The following is a 20600-nucleotide window of genomic DNA, read 5'->3' as shown; positions in this document are numbered from 1 at the left end:
TATATTTTTAAAGAAATATTATGTAAAAAGGAAAAAAACCCAGAAGCCCAGAGATATGATATGAGAGAAATTAGAAGAGTTTGGCACCAATAGGCCTGGGGTTGAGTCTTAGTTTTGTCACTTACTAACTGCCTGATTTTAGGCAAGTTATTATTTAACCTTTCAGAACTTCTATTTCTTCCACAAAATAAGAATGAAACTACCACCTCGTAGGGTTACTTTTGAGGATCAAGTGAGAAAAGAGATGTCAAGTGATGGGTAGAGCATATAGAAAGTGCGCCATAAATGATCCTAGCACGTGAAAAATAACCAGTTGATGGCATAAAACACAACAAGAATCCCTAGCTGGTAACATCGCCATTTTCATGCTCATTCAAATGACAGGCCTGTCATTTCCTGTGCCTGGTACCAGCCCATTCTTCCAGTTCATCTCCTAGGATGTTCACACCTTCTTTAGAGTGTCTAAGGCCTTTTTATTAACCTAACAGGATACCCAGCTCCACCTGGATGATGCTCTCCGTGGCCAGGAGGACCTGAAGGAGCAGCTGGCGATCGTGGAGCGCAGAGCCAACCTGCTGCAGGCTGAGATCGAGGAGCTTCGGGCCACCCTGGAGCAGACGGAGAGGAGCAGGAAGATCGCAGAGCAGGAGCTCCTGGATGCCAGTGAGCGCGTCCAGCTCCTGCACACCCAGGTGACACCCTCATATCAAACAAATACTGTAGACTGTGATGCTGCTGCTTCCGTTTAGTCGCTAAATCATGTCCAGCTCTTTGTGACCCCATGGACTCTGTAGCCCACTAGGTTCCTCTGTCCATGGGATTCTCCAGGCAAGAATACTGGAGTGGGTAGCCATTTTCTTCTCCAGAGGATCTTCCCAACCCAGGGATCGAACCCGCATCTCCTGCTTTGGCCTGTGGATTCTTCACCACTGAGCCACCAGGGAAGCCCCACTCCATTTTTATAAATATGTGTATATTTAGAAGGATGGAGGAGATGCTTTAAAATATTAATTGCAATTATCTTGAAGTGATGAGATTATAGGTGATTTTTTGGTGTCTGTGTTTCTTTTTTAGATTTTCTACCAAAAAAGGGACAGGGGTATTACTTTTTTTTTTATTTAAAATTAGGGCTTGAGTCTTTAGATTATTTTCAAAACCATGATGTGGAATAAGCTTAAATAAAGATTATCCACTGACTACACAATCTGAAAATGCTCCATTTAATATTTCTCATCAGAAGCATGTCAGCATTCAGCCACTACAGTGCTTACAGTCCCTTTGCCTTGCACAACATTCAGCATCACTGACCTGCCAAGGCATTAAATACCCTAGTCATTTTGACAACCAAAAATATCCACCCCTAAAAGTTTCTAAATACCCACTGAGGTGGTACTGCTTCCCTTAGAGAACCACAGGGCAAAATTTTAAGAAAATGTTTTCAGAAGTACTCTTCTGAATTACTATTCAATACTCCCAAAGGGAGCAAAACATTCAAGTTAACAGAAAATAGATTCCTTCTAATAGAAGAACTCTCAGTGCCAGGCTCTCACAAAAAGAAGCAATTCTTTTCGAACGTTTCAAGGATAGAATACTAGTGATGTCTGTTTGACATATAATTGAAAGAGCAATTAATTAATATAGGCATTTTTGAACCTCACACATCCTCACACACAAATCAAATGGGCAATCAGGGGGACGCGACAAACCTTGCAAATGATTAACCTTTTGCATGGAACAAACATTTAGTTTAGTGAAATCTTGCTATTAGGTCCCCTGTTTGAGTCAACAAGTAAGACATCAATAAAATCCCAAGTGTTCAAACTACTAGTCTTATAAATTTCCACTACTTTTAACAGAACACCAGCCTGATCAACACAAAGAAGAAACTGGAAAATGATGTTTCACAACTCCAGAGTGAAGTGGAAGAAGTAATTCAAGAATCACGCAATGCAGAAGAGAAGGCCAAGAAGGCAATCACTGATGTGAGCAAATGAGCATTTGTTTAATGATACTGTGTGTGTGTTACCTGCTATTACCGGGATTACGGTATTGTTTTATTTACTAATTAGGCGGCCATGATGGCTGAGGAGCTGAAGAAGGAGCAGGACACCAGCGCCCACCTGGAGCGGATGAAGAAGAACCTGGAGCAGACAGTGAAGGACCTGCAGCACCGCCTGGACGAGGCTGAGCAGCTGGCCCTGAAGGGCGGAAAGAAGCAGATCCAGAAGCTGGAGGCCAGGGTGGGTCTCTCAATCTCTGAATCTGGGAAGGGAAAAAGTCACCACCACCACCACCACCACCCCACCACCCCCCCCTCGCCCCCGACCCTTCTCTCTTCTTGTATATTGATTCCCATCCTTACCCTGGGGCTGAGGACATCCACCCAGTATCATCAGTAGGTCATGAGTCAATTAATATCCCCCAAGACTGACTATATAATTATCTTTCTTGATTGTAGGTACGTGAACTTGAAGGAGAGGTTGAAAGTGAGCAGAAGCGTAATGCTGAGGCTATTAAAGGCTTACGGAAACATGAGAGAAGAGTAAAGGAACTTACCTACCAGGTAAGGGGAATAGCTTTCTAGAATATCCAGACTTCCTGCCCAAAGAAAACCTACGGACTGTGTGATACTCAAAAATAGCTACACATTAGCTTGATATATGTAAGGGGCAAATAACACAATCACCTATCACGGGCACTCTCCTAAGCCACAAAAATCAGGAATACCTTTAAAAATAGCGTAAGTGAAGAAAGAATATAGGTTTCAAGGCCAGGTCAACTGGTATTGGCCTCTCTTACTTTTTAAACTCTGATAGGTTACCTAACACTAATCACCTGTAAATTCTACTCACCAGAGCAGGGAGGTAGGGATTAAAGAACTGTATAACTCTCTAACATAGTTCCTGCACATGGTATACTTATCAAGAGTGGCTACTGTTAATACTATGAAGGAAGCCTCAGGGTCGACCACATTTACCCCAGGCCCACCTGCCATCATATCAAAGTGATTTATGTCACCACCTATATTAGGTTTATTTTATTGGATTGAATGCAGACCTTTTTTTTTTTTTTTTAACTTCCAGACTGAGGAAGATCGAAAGAATGTACTCAGGTTGCAGGACCTGGTAGATAAATTACAAGCGAAGGTGAAGTCATACAAGAGACAAGCTGAGGAGGCTGTAAGTATCTTTAAGCCCTTAAGAGAAGAATAAAACTTCTGTGGTATTAAGAGAATGTGTTAATTAGAAAGAGACACAGATGTAAAGAACAGACTTTTGGACTCTGTGGGAGAAGGCAAGGGTGGGATGATTTGAGAGAATAGCACTGAAACATGTATATAATCATATATGGAATAGATCGCCAGTCCAGGTTCGATGCTTGAGACAGGGTGCTCAGGGCTGGTGCACTGGGATGACCCTGAGGGATAGGATGGGGAGGGCGGTGGGAGGGGGGTTCAGGATGGGGAACACATCTATACCCATGTCTGATTCATGTGAATGTATGGCAAAAACCACAATATTGTAATTAGCCTCCAATTAAAATAAATTAATTAAAAACAAATAAAACCCAGGATTTATGACAAAAAAGAGACAAGTAAGAATATATCATTCTTAAGAAATGATATAAATTTGAATTTACTCCCAAATTCTAATTATGGAATAAGATTTCAAGAGGAGATATTTTTATTATTAAGCAATTTGTAGGGGTTGGGGGGAAAAAAGAAAATTCCAAATAACCCACCTTACTTGATAGCTGCAAAGAATCTCCAGTAGAAAATCTAACACCAAGATAAATATTCCTGTCCCTCTAGAAATGGGAAGAATCAAGTATTCCCAAAAGCCAAATAGAAATCTTTTACCCCAACTGACTCCTTCACTCACTAACCAGTGTCATCAGCAGAGGCTTATCCCTGCACACTTGCTATAGCAAATTGGGCTGTGTTGGAAGTCTCTCCAGCTTCACCTTTCCTGGTTGTTCCCCGTTCTTCCAGACACAACGTAGTCGGTAGGAGATAAGAAAAGCACACACAAAAGGGAGCGACAGAACAGAAAGAAGTCCAGCCAACGGAGGGCATTACTTTCTTCCTAGCCCAATTTTTCTCCCATCTCTGTATACCAGAGTCAAAACATATGGCAAAAAAAAAAAAAAAAAAATTAAGTGGAATTTTCCCAAAGTTAATAATTTGATCTTACATTTACTTTCTAATCTCTGTGACCATAGATGGTCTCTTCCTCCTTTCCACACAACCCATACATGGTAAACTGATTTCACATATACATGGGTTGGGCATAATGAGCCTGTCTCTTCCATTTCAAAACTGTTCCTTCTTTCATTCTTTAGAGTCAAAAAAGTAATTGAAGCTACAAGTTCGGTCTGGATTTGAAGTCAAATATGACAAACAGACCATAAGAAAGAAGTATCTGAGTTGAGGAAATAATCCTGTTTCGTAACAAGTGCAATAAGAACCACGAAGTCTAATTCTCACAACTTTATTCTTAGGAGGAGCAATCCAACACTAATCTCGCCAAACTCCGCAAGCTCCAGCACGAGCTGGAGGAGGCCGAGGAACGGGCTGACATTGCCGAGTCCCAGGTCAACAAGCTGCGGGTGAAAAGCCGGGAGATTCACACAAAAGTCAGTGCAGAGTGAACACACCTGCCTGGTGCTGCCAAGGGCCTGAAGAAATGCACAAAATGTGCTATTTTGGGTCACTTGCTTTGTGATTTTTTTCTCTTATTGTTGAATAAATAAAAACCATAGTGAACTGATAAATTGAACCAGAGTGTCATTTTTTTATTTCCAGAATTCCTTATTCTCAAACACAGTTCTCACCTAGCTGTTATCTTTTAAACAGTATATATGCCTTTCCGGAACATTCAGTGTTTGTACCTTTCTCACCACCCAGCATCCCCTTTCCCATCTCCACCTCCACCACACACACACACACACACACACACACACACACACACAATTATCTTTTGCTGGACTTGATTCTATTAAATCTCTCAAGATTGTTACACATTTCTATGTAAAACACTCCCTGAGGTTACTCCTTCAGACAGGACCCATTCGTGCACCCACTCCATACAGCTACTGTGTACAGGGCCCTGCTCTCAGTTCTTGGTAACTGCCATGAACAAAGCATAGTTCTCACCTTCTAGGAGCTTATATTCTATAAGTAAAGAAAGGCAATGAACAAATAGGAAGCTGTGTAATGTGTCAGATAAGTGCTGATGAGAAATAAAAATAATAATAAGAAGGAAGCAGTTAGTGTTTTGTAAAGAGGAGTTGAGGAAGGCATCTTTAATAAGAACACATTTGAGCAGAGACCTAAGGGAAGCAAGAGTATTCCAGGCAGAGGAACAAAAGAATATGCAAAGGTCTGAAGCAGAGGCAGTTTGGCAGGTTCCAGGGACAGGAAGGTGGCCAGCAGGCCTAGAGGAGAATCAGCAAGACAGGTACTGCATAAGAGAGGAAACCTGGGAGCCCAGAGAAAATGCAGGGCCTGAGGGCCCCCTGAGGACGTGTGTCTTTACTCAGAGATGGGAAATTTTGGGAGAGTTTTGAGCAGAGTGATATTAACATGCCTTTGAAAGAATCACTCTGACTGCTGTGTTGAGAGTAGACTGAAGGGGGCAGAGGTAGAAACTGGGGAGACTAGTTAGGAGCCTACTGCAAAATAAAATATTAAAAAATGACAGTGGCTCAGACTAGAAAGATAGCACCAGGAGATGATGCGAAGCACATGATTCTAGATGTACTGTGTAGTGTACATAGGATTTTCTGACAGATCGGATAGATGAATGGGTCAGAGAGAACGAGAACTTCTGAATAAAGGAAGAATATTCATTACTTTGCCAACAAAGGTCCATCTAATCAAAGCTATGGTTTTTCCGGTAGTCATGTATGGATGTGAGAGTTAGACTATATAAAGAAAGCCGAGTGCCAAAGAATTGATGCTTTTGAACTGTGGTTTTGGAGAAGACTCTTGAGAGTACCTTGGACTGCAAGGAGATCCAACCAGTCAATCCTAAAGGAAATCAGTCCTGAATATTCATTGGAAATAAATCAGAAACTCCAATACTTTGGCCTCCTGATGTGAAGAACTGACTCTTTGGAAAAGACCCTGATGCTGGGAAAGATTGAAGGCAGGAGGAGAAGGGGACGACAGAGGATGAGATGGTTGGATGGCATCACCAACTCGGTGGACATGAGTTTGAGTAAGCTCCAGGAGTTGGTGATGGACAGGAAGGCCTGGCGTGCTGCAAAGATTGGGTTGCAAAAATTCAGACATGACTGAGTGACTGAACTGAAGACAAGAAAGATTTAGTCCAGGATAAACATGAGGTGTTTGGTCTCTAGAAAACAAGGAGGAAATAAAACAAAAATGCAATCTAGACAAAAACTGTACCTATGCATGCCTGTCCTTCTCCATCTTCTACCATCCACTATCCCCTGCCTCCCAACCCTATCAGCCCACACCTTTACAGTATAAAATGAACAGGCCACAGTTTCATAAACATCTAAAGTTAATACAACAATTTAAAACCAGAAAAAATTTTAAATACTCTCCTAAATAAAACTTTGGATCAAAGAAGGAACCAAAAGTAGAATCATAAAAACTTTGAAAAGTAAACATAAGAGTAAATCTTTGTGACCTTGGTTTACACAAAGATTTCTTAGATGCCAACACAGAAACACAGCCATGAAAGCAAAAAAATGATATTCTGGATTTCATCAAAGTTTGTGCACCTTGAAAATCTCTATTAAGGAGAATGAAAAGAAAGCCACCAACTGAGAAAAAGTATCTGAAAATCATATTCCTGATAAACGACTTGTGTCCAGAATATATAAAGAAATCTATCTTCACTAAAAAGAAATCACCCAATTTTTAAAGAACCAATATAAGACAAACATTTCACCAAAGAAAATATACAGAGAGCAAACGGGCATATGAAAAATGCCCAACATCATCAGTCATCAGGAGAATAATAATTAAAACATAATGAGATATCACTGACACACCTATTACAATGGCTGAAAATCCAAGTGTTAACCGAGAGGTAGAGGAACTGGACTTCTCACACCTGCTAGTGATCATGTAAAACAGCACAATCACTTTGGAAAACAGTTTGCCAGTCTCTTAAGAAGTTAACTATCCATTTGTTCCCATCATTCCACTTTGATGTATTTACTCAAGAGAAATGAAAACCTATGTCCACACAAAAACTTGAACACAAATATTCACAGCATATTTATCTGTAACAGCCCCAAACTGAAAACAATCCAAATGAGCATCAACAGGTGAACAGGCAAACAGATCATGGTAAATTCATATAATGTAATACTTGTTGTTTAGTAGCTAAGTTATGTCTGACTCTGTGACCCCATGGACTGTAGCACACTAGGCTCTTCTCTCCATGGGATTTCCTAGGCAAGAATACCGAAGTGGGTTGCCATTTCCTTCCTGTTCTAAAGAACAGGTGGGGTTCTTTACCACTGAGCTACCAGGGAAGATTAAAATAAACTATTAACAAACACACCCCACACACAAATGGATAGATTTCAAAATAATTCTGCTGAGTGAAAGTAGTCAGACCACAAAGTGTAGACTCCATTACTCCATTCATACAAAATTCTAGAAGCTAAAAATGAAACTATAGTGGTTGAAAGCTGACCAATACAGAGATAGGGATAGGGAGGTGGGATTTATGGGAGGTACAGAAGGGCAGTAGGACATATTGCAAAGGCCCAGGAGAAAACTTTGGAGGATAAGGCACACGTCCATCATCTTGATTCAGATGATGGTGTCACAGCGTACACATATGTCAAGACTCTTTATTATTTTTTTTCTCAATGAAAATAGAAAAGTATTTTATTGTTTTTTAATTTTTATTTATTTATTATTTTATTTTATTTAACTTTACAATATTGTATTGGTTTTGCCATATATCAAAATGAATCTGCCACAGGTATACATGTGTTCCCCATCCTGAACCCTCCTCCCTCCTCCCTCCCCATACCATCCCTCTGGGTCGTCCCAGTGCACCAGCCCCAAGCATCCAGTATCGTGCATCGAACCTGGACTGGTGACTCGTTTCATATATGATATTATACATATTTCAATGCCATTCTCCCAAATCATCCCACCCTCTCCCTCTCCCATAGAGTCCAAAAGACTGTTCTATACATCAGTGTCTCTTTTGCTGTCTCGTATACAGGGTTATTGTTACCATCTTTCTAAATTCCATATATATGCATTAGTATACTGTATTGGTGTTTTTCTTTCTGGCTTACTTCACTCTGTATCAATTATATACCCATAAGGTGTTTAAAATTTTTCACTGTGGGGGAATTCCCTGGAAATTCAGTGGTTAGAACTCTACTCTCTCACTGCCGAGGGCTCCGGTTTAATCCCTAGTCAGGGAACTAAACTCCCATAACATGTGTGGTAGGGGTGGAGGGGAGCAAAAGAAGGAAATTTCATTGGGGAAATACCGCAACTACAGTGCTTTGCAAAAATAATAATTAGGACACTGCATGTCTAAAGCCAGAGTTAAAATTTTGGATAGGAATCGCATGTATTTACCAGTTTGGGGAAAACTGACTTATTTACTATGTTGATTCTGCCAATTCATGAATAAGTTATGTTTTTCCATTTATCTATTCTTTGATTTCTTTCTTTCTTGGTTTATAGTTTCCAGTACACAAGTCCTGTACATGTTTTGTTAGATTTACATCTAAATTTTTCTTTTACTTTCTTTTTGTTTTTAAGCAATTGTAAATGGTATTGTACTTTCAATTTGAGGGCTCACATGCTTATTGCTAGCTTAAAGAAATAAAACTTACATTTGTGTGTGTATCTTATTATCTGGAAACCCTACTGAACTCACTTCATAGTTCTGAGTTTGGGGGGAAGGAAGTTCCTTGGGATTTTCTACATGGACAATCACGTGCCTCAGAAATCACTTAAAGTGAATCTAAATTAAAACTAAGTCCAAAATTACACAGTGAGGAAAAAGTCTAATTGGGGTTTTATCTTAAAATCAAGACAAGACTTCACTGGTGGCCCAAAAGATAAGAATCTGCCTGCCAATGCAGGGAACTTGGGCTCCGTCTATGGTCTGGGAAGATCACGCATGCCTCGGAGCAACTAAGCCTGTACGCCACAACTGCTGAAGCCCACAAGCCTAGAGCCTCTGCAACAAGAGAAGCCATCGTGGTGAGAAGGCCAAGCAAAGCAATGGAGACCCAGTGAAACAAAAAATAAATAATAAAAATCAAGTCAGAAGTATTGAAATAAATTTATTTGCTCTTGTACCTCACAGGATTTACACTGTAACTGCATCTCTGCTAACTCTTAGAACAAAGAATAAATCAGTGCTGGAGTTGGGAGGAAAGGGACATAGTTCCCACAATCTTGTATGATAGGGCACCCTTTAATCATTAACTAGTTCAATGCTGCTGCAACACACTGGAATTGTTTTGCAAAATTCGGCAGATTTCTAATACCACTTTCATCAACTTCAGGAAATTCTGTAAGTTTTGCAGTATTTGTCATTTTATTTTGCAATCATGCTGCATTGACTGTTGTATGTTTCCAACACCTGATGATCAGCATGATCACATACCACAATAAGGAATAAGAAATCTGACTCTATATTAAATGTTTCTTTTACTTTAACATTTTGTGTTCTATAGCTTTTGCTACAAGATAAGAATGTTTCCTGTAGCTTGAAATATATAAGATAGCCCACTCCTAAGGCTCTGACCTTTAAGGGTATAACATTTTTCCATTTGTATAGAGATAAAAAGTTGCAAAACAGAGAATAACATTTATCTTTCGGAGGTTCACAGGAACATCATGACCTGACCTACATGGACAGCTGCAAGAACAAAGGAGTCCAACACCAAGAAGTTTGCACAAACCAACCACACTCCCTTCCCTTTTAGTATAAAAGAAGCCTGAATTCTAACTCAGGTAAGATTGTTCTTGGCGGTTCTAGTCCACCACCTTCTCAGTTTGCTAACTTTCTGAATAAAGTCACTATTCATTGCCCCAACTGTCTCTCAATTTATGGGCCTGTCATATGGCAAGTAATATGAGCTTGGACTTGGGACAATCATTAGTGAATACTTTTTGGTTTTTTATGCAATATCATTATGGTGGAGACAGTAATGACAGGCACCGCACTATAGCAAACCTGAAAACATCCATAGCCTTTGCTCAGGAAGTCTATTATATGAATTTCATAAAGATATAGATAAACACATGTGCACAAGTTTATTAGAATACTATGACGTAGAACAAGAGTTAATATAAGAATTTCCATAATCTAATAAGCTGTAAAGGCATAACACAAAACCATGCTTACAGGCTGATATCCCAACTGTGTATTTGTTTAAAAACACGTTTTTTTAATTAAAAAAATGTTTATGTGTTTACAAACATAGGGGGAAAACGTATAAAAGGACTTACACCCAATTTAGGTAGAGATTACCTCTATGTTAAAATCTAGTAGTGATTTAAATTTTTCTTTCAGTATGTTTGATTATATTTTTCCACCTTTCTACAATGTGTACCTTAGTTTTGAAATTGTTTTAAAAGTTCTTTTAATAAAATACAATAAATAAAAGGAACTTGCTTCTTAAGATGTCTTCATATCCACTTCTCATCAAAGACATGGGTATAACTGACAAGAGAACGGTGAAGAGGAGTGGGTCATTTGATGGATGAGACCATTAACACAACTGCTAAAAGCTGCTGCCTTTCATCCACACTCTCGCTAAGGATTAACATTCCAGGGCTAACACAGCAGCTGTCAGTGAGCAAACTTAAATTCTACCTCCTGGCTGTGACAGAGGTTTGGGTGCATGTTACACACACCAGTGTCCCCAGGCACCTTCACTGCGGACTTAAGTGGGTCACATTTTCCTAAGTAGGAAGCAGAAGAATCAGCTGTGGGCAGATGGAAAGAACCTTACTTAACGGTGGAATTTACCAGCCTGATTCCTCCCTCCTGGCTCCAAGCCCCACCAAGATGCTGCTTCCGGAGCCCACAGAGAGAAAAAGAAAACCTCTTCGCTGATGAAGAAGAAAAATATCCCCCTTGGGGAACACACCCCAAACGTGACTTTTCTTAAATTACAGTAGCCTGACCTTCACAAGAGGTCAGGCTACTTTCTCAGCTCCTCACAAAATCTATAGCTTATGGCTCTCGCTCAGGGAAACTGAGGCACAACACAGTGGGAGCGCTCAAATTATAAAAAATATCATTAAGAGTATGGATGGGAAAGGTGGTACCTTCTGAGAAACAGACTCAATTTTTTTTTCTAGCATATTCAGCAAAGTAATTCAATTGATACCCACAATATTTAATACCCCAAAATGGATTTAGCTTATCCTAGGTATATGTATAAGCAATGTAATAACATGCCTATAAATGCACTGAAAAGCTTCAAATGCAATTTGATGACTTGAAAATTTTCAAAAATTTCCTTCAGGCCCAGTCACCAAGATCCGGGCATTTGAATTCCCTCCCCATGTCTGGTTTCACACCCTCCTCTTTCCACACACAGTTACTCTCTGGAATCTCAGAGAGAATGATGAAGGCCTTCCTCTCTCACATACTCGCAAACACAACACTCACCAGCCAAGCTCCACCACAGGTTCCAGGCTGGTTCCAACAATGGCGGCATTGCTTCGGCCTTTCCGGAAGACATAATGGAGTGCGAAGTCAAGTGGGCCTGAGGAAGCATCACTACGAACAAAACTAGAGGAGGTGAGCTATTTCAAATCCTAAAAGATGGTTGGATGGCATCACCAACTCAATGGACATGAGTTTGAGTAAACTCCGGGAGTTGGTGATGGACAGAGAGGCCTGGCATGCTGCAGTCCATGGGGTCCCAAAGAGTCAGACACGAATGAGCGACTGAACTGAACTTCGGCCTTTCCTTCCTCCCAGGATGCCCTGGGGCCCAGTCCTCCCAGGATGCCCTGGGCGCACTCCTCCCAAAATGCCCTTGCGTGCACTGGAAATGAATTCCTCACTTCTCTGGGAAATTGAAACCTGATTTCTTCCCAGTTGTTATTGGGGGCTTCTCTCCAAGTCCAGGGCTACTGATTTTTTCATGTGTTTTTAATGTTGTGTTCCACTCACCTACCCCTAACTAGCTCTTAAGCTTTCTGAGAGAACCAACTGCTAATCCGTGATGCCTGGAGCAGTGTCTTTATAAGCCATTTGTTAAATGAAGAGCAGGTGTTAAACTGTTGTTTGAAAGAATGAACCAAAGCTGAGTAGGAAAAGAGCAGATTAGAAAGAATGAAGAGACAGAGCCAAAGCAAAAACAACACCCAGTTATGGATGAGACTGGTGATGGCAGCAAGATCCAAGGCTGCATAGGAACCTGGAATGTTAGGTCCATGAATCAAAGCAAATGAAGTGAACATAGACATTTTAGGAATCAGCAAACTAAAATGGACTGGAATTTAACTCAGATGACCATTATATCTACTACTGTGGGCAAGAACCCCTTAAAAGAAATGGAGTACCCCTCACACTCAACAAAAGAGTCTGAAATGCAGTGCTGCTAAGTTGCTTCAGTCATGTCTGACTCTGTGCAACCCCATAGACAGCAGCCCATCAGGCTCCATTGTCCCTGGGATTCTCCAGGCAAGAACACTGGAGTGAGTTGCCATTTCCTTCTCCAATGCATGAAAGTGAAAAGTGAAAGTGAAGTCACTCAGTCGTGTCCAACTCTTAGCCACCCCATGGACTGCAGCCTACCAGGCTCCTCCATCCATGGGATTTTCCAGGCAAGAGTACTGGAGTGGGGTGTCATTGCCTAGTACTTGGATGCAATCTCAAAAGCGACAGAATGATCTCTGTTAGTTTCCAAGGCAAACCATTCAATATCATGGTAATCCAAGTCTATGCTCCAAGCAGTAATGCTGAAGAAGCTGAAGTTGAACAGTTCTATGAAAACCTACAAGACCTTCTAGAACTAACACTCCAAAAAGATGTCCTTTTCATTATAGGGGACTGCAATGCAAAAGTAGGAAGCCAAGAAACACCTGGAGTAACAGGCAAATTTGGCCTTGGACTATAGAATGAATCAGGGCAAAGGCTGATAGAGTTTTGCCAAGAGAACACACTGGTCATAGCAAACACCCTCTTCCAACAACATAAGAGAAGACTCTACACATGGACATCACCAGACAGTCAACACTGGAATCAGATTGATTATATTCTTTGCAGCCAAAGATGGAGAAGCTCTATAGAGTCAGCAAAAACAAGACTGGAAGCTGACTGTGGCTCAGATCATGAACTCCTTATTGCCAAATTCAGACCTAAATTGAAGAAAGTAGGGGAAACCACTAGACCATTCAGGTATGATCTAAATCAAATCCCTTACAATTTTACAGTGGAAGTGAGAAATAGATTTAAGGGACTAGATCTGATAGACAGAGTGCCTGATGAACTATGGATGGAGGTTCATGACACTGTACAGGAGACAGGGATCAAGACCATTCCCAAGAAAAAGAAATGCAAAAAAGCAAAAATGGCTGTCTGAGGAGGCCTTACAAATAGCTGTGAAAAGAAGAAGAAGCTAAAGGCAAAGAAGAAAAGGAAAGATATACCCATTTGAATGCAAAGTTCCAAAGAATAGCAAGGAGAGATAAGAAAGCCTTCCTGAGTGATCAATGCAAAGAAATAGAGGAAAACAACAGAATGGGAAAGACTAGAGATTCCTCCAAGAAAATTAGAGATAGCAAGGAAATATTTCATGCAAAAATGGGCTCAATAAAGGACAGAAATGGTATGGACCTAACAGAAGCAGAAGATATTAAGAAGAGGTGGCAAGAATACACAAAAGAACTGTACAAAAAAGATCTTCGTGACCCAGATAATCACAATGATTTGATCACTCACCTAGAGCCAGACACCCTGGAATGTGAAGTCAAGTGGGCCTTAGGAAGCATCACTACAAACAAAGCTAGTGGAGGTGATGGAATTCCAGTTGAGCTATTCCAAATCCTAAAAGATGATGCTGTGAAAGTGCTGCACTCAATATGCCAGCAAATTTGGAAAACACATCAGTGGCCACAGGACTGGAAAAGGTCAGTTTTCATTCCAATCCCAAAGAAAGGCAATGCCAAAGAATGCTCAAACTACCGCACAATTGCACTCATCTCACATGCTAGTAAAGTAATGCTCAAAATTCTCCAATCCAGGCTTCAACAGTACGTGAACCATGAACTTCCAGATGTTCAAGCTGGTTTTAGAAAAGGCAGAAGAACCAGAGATCAAATTGCCAACATCCATTGGATCACCAAAAAAGCAAGAGATTTCCAGAAAAACATCTACTTCTGCTCTCTTGGCTATGCCAAAGCCTTTGACTGTGTGGATCACAACAAACCGTGGAAAATTCTGAAAGAGATGGGAATACCAGACCACTTAACCTGCCTCTTGAGAAATCTGTATGCAGGTCAGGAAGCAACAGTTAGAACCAGACATGGAACAACAGACTGATTCCAAATAGGGACAGGAGTATATCAAGGCTGTATGTTGTCACCCTGCTTATTTAACTTATATGCAGAGCACATAATGAGAAATGCTGGGCTGGATAAAGCACAAGATGGAATCAAGATTGTCGGGAGAAACATCAATAACCTCAGATGTGCAGATAACAGCACCCTTATGGCAGAAAGCAAAGAAGCACTAAACAGCCTCTTGATGAAAGTGAAAGAGGAGAGTGAAAAAGTTGGCTTAAAACTCAACATTCAGAAAACTAAGATCATGGCATCTGGTCCCATCACTTCATGGAAAATAGACACAGCAACCCTGACAGACTATTTTTGGGGGCTCCAAAATCACTGCAAATGGTGATTGCAGCCATGAAATTGAAAGACGCTTGCTTCTTGGAAGAAAAGTTATGACCAACCTAGACAGCTTATTAAAAAGCAGAGACATTACTTTGCCAACAAAGATCCATCTAGTCAAAGCTCTGATTTTTCCAGTAGTCATGTGTGGATGTGAGTTGGACTATAAAGAAAGTTGAGGGCTGAAGAATTGATGCTTTTGAACTGTGGTGTTGGAGAAGACTCTTGAGAATCTCTTGGCCTGCAAGGAGATCCAACCAGTCCATCCTAAAGGAAATCAGTCCTGAATGTTCACTGGAAGGACTGGTGCTGAAGCTGAAACTCCAATCCTTTGGCCACCTAATGCAAAGAACTGACTCATTCGAAAAGACCCTGATGCTGGGAAAGATTGAGGGGAGGAGGGGAAGGGGGCAACAGAGGATGAGATGGTTGGATGGCATCACCGACTCAATGGGCATGGGTTTGGGTGGACTCTGGGAGTTGGTTATGGACAGGGAGCCTGGCGTGCTGCAGTCCATGGTTTCGTAAAAAGTCAGACACAAATGAGTGACTGAACTGAACTGAACTGGGAGGGCCAGCCCTCAACAGAGAATAAGGAAGAACGAGTGGGTGCATGCTTAATCACTCAGTTGTGTGCCATTCTTTACCACTGGATGGACTGTAGCCCTCCATGCTCGCTATCCATGGGATCTTCCAGGCAAAATACCTGAGTGGGTTGCCATTTCCTTCTTCAGGAGATCTTCCTGACCCAGGGCTTGAACCCACATCTCCTGCATTGGCAGGTGGATTCTTTACCACTAAGGCACTTAGGAAGCCCTATAGGAAGAATAAAGCTAGCTTTATAGTAACAGCTGGCATGTAAAACCCCATATCCTTAGCTGCATTTGCAAGACTTTAACTATCTGGCCCATGGCCACTTCTGCCACTTCATTACTTACTACAGTATTCCTGGCTCCTTTCATTCCTTCCCCACTGGCCTTTACTCTGTTCCTGTGCAGCCAAGTTCCCCTCCCAAAGAGTTTGCCTTTGTTTCCTCTGCCTGAAATACTGTGCCTGGTTGATATTCTCCTGGCTTGCTCCTTCAATAAGTGTCTGCTCAAATATCACATCTTCAGAGAAACCTTCCTTGATTGATCTATTTAGACACCACACAGCCACTGTTTCCTTATCCTAATTTTTCTTTCCTTCAGAGAATTTATCACTAATTGACACTTGATATCTGTTGTTCCCACATACACACACTCAAATAGAATTTCCAGGAAGACAAATTTTGCCTGTTCTGTCCTCTAGCACTTAAAATCTTCTCAGCATGTTGTAAGTCCTCAGTGGTTGTTTGGTGAATAAACAATTGAATGAGTGTGTTATAGTTTTAAAATTATCAGTTCCACATGTGATTTTTATCACTATCCTGGCTTGGTGACAGATCTCAGCTCGTTCCATTCAACCTCATCTTTACTATCATACCTTCAACAACCTTTTGGGTAGGGTGATAAATGTATCTGAGTTTGCCAAGGACTGTCCTGATTTTAAAACTGAAAGTCTCAGGAATCTCTTCAAATCCAAGCAAATTAGGGTAAAGGGTCACCCTGCTTGGAGATATCCAGGCCTCATCTTCCTTCTTTTGATTTATTGTTGTGTGTGGTGTTGAGGGGCAAGGGATAACTTAAGAATGTTCTGAGGGGATTCCTTGGTGGTCCAGTGGCTGGGATTCTGCACTTCCACTGAAGGGGATGTGGGTTTGCTCCTTGGTCGGGTAACTAAGATCCTGCATGCTGCACAGAAGAGAAAAAAAAAAAAGATGTTTTGTGCCATATGAACAAGAAAATGGGAAGACTGGATGAATAATAGTCCGGCTGCAGTCAGCTGGTGAGCCTCACCAAACAACAACAAAAAAGTCATGAGAGAACAACATAGAACACATTGTCCTGACTTCCAGAGCCGACTGGCACTGCCAGTGGTTGGTACATTCTCTAGAGAAAGCTCCTGGCTTCTGAGTCTCAGGCTTGCCTGTTGACATGGTCTCACCCACTCTGTGTCACTTTCAAAAAGGAGCCTATGATACATTCATTAACTCAGTTGTCACGAGAAACCCATGAGTTAGGTATGATTATTAGCCCCATTTTACAGATAAAGAAACTGAGGCCCAGAAAAGCAGAAGAAGTTTTGCCTTATTGCCCAAATTCACACAGTTTAAAAGGTCAAGTCTGGATGTGAACCCCAACATTCTGACTCTCAAAGTCCACTCTAAGTGACTAAATTATCATGCAGATTTTAACCATGTAAATATACATTTGGGCTGTGCCCAGCAAAGTTTTTGATCATGGTTTAGAAAAATGTTTTTATTATAGAATAAAACGGTATGAATTTTTAAGAAAAAAGGTATTAATCATGAACAACAAGGTTCTACTGTATAGCACAGGGAACTATATTCAATCCTGTGATAAATAATAACAGAAAAGAACATGAAAAAGAATGTATGTATAACTGAATTGTGTTGCTGTACAGCAGAAACTAACACACTGTAAATCAAGCATAATTTCGATCAAATAAAAATTTTAAAAAGTAATCAATCATGCTTTCCTTTGTTCTAATGAGGCTTTAAGCAACTGAAGTAATCAAAGCGCAACATAAAAGGTGAAATGATGGAGACCGTAACTCTCACAGCCATCAGTCAAAGTTAGGAGGCCAGATTGAGGGAGGTCTTCAGTTTACTGAGCAGACTAATTGGTAGAATTTCTTCTCTGGACACAATGTTCCCAGGTCATGAACACATGCTCTCCAGGATGTTTTTGGAGAAGGATGCCTGGTTTGTGTGTAGTTCTGAGAAGCGTGTATAATTCTGAGAACGTTAGTGTCTTACAGGATCTTGCAAAGCCAGAAGCAGCTGTCTTGTAGTGAAAACACAACCTGGACTTGTTCTAGTTCCCACTCTGCCACTTACTAGCTGTACGACTAGTCACTTAATCTCGCCAAGCCTCAGTTTTCCCACCTGTAGAAGTGATAAATCTATGTCCTCGTTGACTAAAGGAAAATCAATTTAAGCAATTCTCTGGATAATCTCCTATCAACTTTTTGTTTTGCAAAACTGAAGCGCATACATGCTAGCAGTGCACAGGTTATGTATTGCACTGGGCTTCCCAGGCGGCACTAGTGGTAAAGAACCCACGTCAGCAGACTCGAGAGACGTGGGTTTGATCCCTGGGTCAGGAAGATCCCCTGGAGAAGGAAATGGCAACCCGCTATAGTATTCTTGCCTGGAAAATTCCATGGACAGAGGAGCCTGGTGGGCTACAGTCCTCGGGGTCTCAAAGAGTTGGGCACGACTGAGCACGCACACACACACACACACACACACTGGATAATCCATCAGCTTTTTTCTTTGCAAAAGTGAAGTGCATAAATGCTAGCAGTGTGGAAGATTATGTGTTGCACTTGAAAGTGTTCTGAACTAGCACTCTTGGATCTGAGAGTTAAATGGGGAAAGTTCTGTTTAATTAATTAAGATGAATTAGGTAACCTGTCCGGAACCTCAATTTCTGATTCTGTAATGTCAGAGTTCGATCAGCTAATAATATTCAAGGCAATATTCTAGTTCTGCAAGCTAATATTCTCACTCAGGGTTTTTAATTAGGTGATTAAATATAAATTTATATCCTTCACAAATGTACCTGTCCTGTGACTTTTGCCCAGAAATTTCTGTTCCTGGCGGCGGGAGACCTTCTCGCTGCTTTGTGAAATTTCATCTGTTACATAAGCTTTTAGATGGTTGTGAGGGGTGAGGGTGATCCTCCAATTAGGACAATTAATTGCCCTTTCTTCTCAAGTAGCCCTCCAAGCCACGACCTTGATTACACTTGCTTTCTGGGCCTCTCTAGTTGGCCCTGCTACCGCTTTATCCATCCAAATCATGTCCTCTGAATGCACTTCCTATAGTGATTGGTGGAGAGATTTGCTCCCAGGGAAATGAGGAAAACTTTTTCCTCCTCCTTGACACCTGTCACTCCTTAATCCTTGCCTTCAGGGCTTCCACCCCCACCATCCTGCTGACATTCATGTCAGGATCACCTCTGTGACTGACCTAATGCCCTTTTCATGGTCTTCCTTTTCTCCATCTTGCCTGTAGAGCTTTTTATTATATCCTCTCTCTTGAAAACACCACTTCCCTTGAGTTATTTTGACACAAATAAAGTCCCCATCACTTTAGAGTTGACAAAATGATTTTGTAACAAGACTGGAGAAAGCCCTCATGGACAGAAGAGTCTTGAAGTTGGGAGAGATGGAACAATGCCGTGGGTGTGAGCTACAGACTACTACTCCAATTTAAAAAATAAATTCATATTTCCCCCTTCAGTATTGCTCCTGGGCTGGTGTCATGCCCCTAGATTTCTCAGCTGCTGTGAGGGCTGGATGAAAGGCAAGATTCTCTGATTTCATTTCCCTCCTCAAACCCAGCGGCATCAAAGTCCTGTTGGTCCTGCCTTCAGGGTATCCCTTGGGTTTTCTCTTTCCTTTTACATCTCATTTCTGTCCTGCTGAATCAAGGCCCTCTTTGTTTTCCACTATGATTATTTTTTTATATTCCATGGAAATAGATATTGTTTGCTTGCTAAGCCGCTTCAGTTGTGTTCGACTCTTTGCAACCCTATAGAATGTAGCCCTGCAGGCTCCTGTGTCCATGAGATTCTCCAGGCAAGAATACTGGAGTGGTTTGCCATTTCCTTCTCAAGGCAAATAGATATTACTTGTATGTTTAATGTGGACTTCCCAGGTGGCACTAGTGATAAAGAGCCCACCTGCCAATGCAGGAGACATAAGGGACGTGGGTTCAATCCCTGGGTTGGGAAGATCTCCTAAAGAAGGAAATGGCAACCCACTCCAGTATTCTTGCCTGGAGAATCCCATGGACAGAGGAACCTGGCAGGCTACAGTCCATAGGATCACAAAGAGTCAGACACAACTGAAATGACCTAACACGCATGTATGTTTAATAAATATATTGAGTGGATTTTAAGATATTAATATAATGTGGGGTAGGGCCTCAAAAAATAAGTCTTGAGCTCAGAGAGATCTTATATTGGCAAACATATTCCTTTCACCTCCTAGGGTTCTCTCTCTCTTTTTATTTTTTTTGCCAGGCCTAAGTGTGTGTGTGTACATGTGTGTGTATGTATTTACTTTTCTGCTTAAAAACCTTGAAACATTCTCCAATCATCTCAGAATAATGCCCTGATTCCTTCCAGGGGCATCAGGAGCCCATCGGAGACAAGCCCAGCCCACTTCTCCAGCCTCACCTCCGTGTTACCCCCAACCCTTCCCTCTAGGCTTGCCCAGTCCACTTTCCTGAAACACCTTCCTGAAATCTTGTTTCTAACCACAGTCCCTGCAATCCCCAACGATCCCTAAGCCTGAAACCTCCTCCCTGTGCTCTCAAAATCTCCCTCCTCTAAGAGACAGCAGAGGATAGAAGAAAAAGTCAGGAACCAGACACCAGGGATGCCGCTTCTGGCTCCATTGTGTACAAGCTGTGGGGCCTTTTGGTCAATCACTTAACCCCCTTAGGCCTCAGTTTTCTGTGTGGACAACAGAAATAATAATGATTATTAGTAGTACTTAATAATATAAGTAATATAACCCCCTAAGGCTTGCAGAGAAAAATAAACATAATAAAACATAAAATTTGTGACCCTATGGACTGTAGCCCACCAAGCTCCTCTGT

At 41.3% G+C, this 20600-nt stretch overlaps 1 protein-coding gene and 1 long non-coding RNA gene across 2 annotated transcripts in view; one reads left to right on the top strand and one right to left on the bottom strand.

Moving 5' to 3' along the window:
* The window catches only part of LOC133232092 (uncharacterized), a 50653-nt gene extending 48505 nt beyond the window's left edge, over positions 1 to 2148 (bottom strand). The window contains exon 1 of the long non-coding RNA XR_009731301.1: positions 2063 to 2148. This is a non-coding gene — a long non-coding RNA (uncharacterized LOC133232092). The remainder of the gene's footprint in view (positions 1 to 2062) is intronic.
* Positions 1 to 4778, top strand: part of LOC133232086 (myosin-8) — a 28257-nt gene extending 23479 nt beyond the window's left edge. The window contains exons 33-38 of the mRNA XM_061391064.1: positions 489 to 692; positions 1857 to 1982; positions 2070 to 2240; positions 2459 to 2563; positions 3084 to 3179; positions 4501 to 4778. Coding sequence (XP_061247048.1) covers positions 489 to 692; positions 1857 to 1982; positions 2070 to 2240; positions 2459 to 2563; positions 3084 to 3179; positions 4501 to 4650 — 852 coding nt within the window. The 3' untranslated portion in view covers positions 4651 to 4778. The remainder of the gene's footprint in view (positions 1 to 488; positions 693 to 1856; positions 1983 to 2069; positions 2241 to 2458; positions 2564 to 3083; positions 3180 to 4500) is intronic.
* The last annotated feature ends 15822 nt before the right edge of the window (positions 4779 to 20600 follow it).

The sequence above is a fragment of the Bos javanicus genome, chromosome 19 (genome assembly GCF_032452875.1).
Source record: "Bos javanicus breed banteng chromosome 19, ARS-OSU_banteng_1.0, whole genome shotgun sequence".
Lineage (NCBI taxonomy): Eukaryota > Metazoa > Chordata > Mammalia > Artiodactyla > Bovidae > Bos > Bos javanicus.
This window is presented reverse-complemented; position numbering and strand designations above follow the sequence as displayed.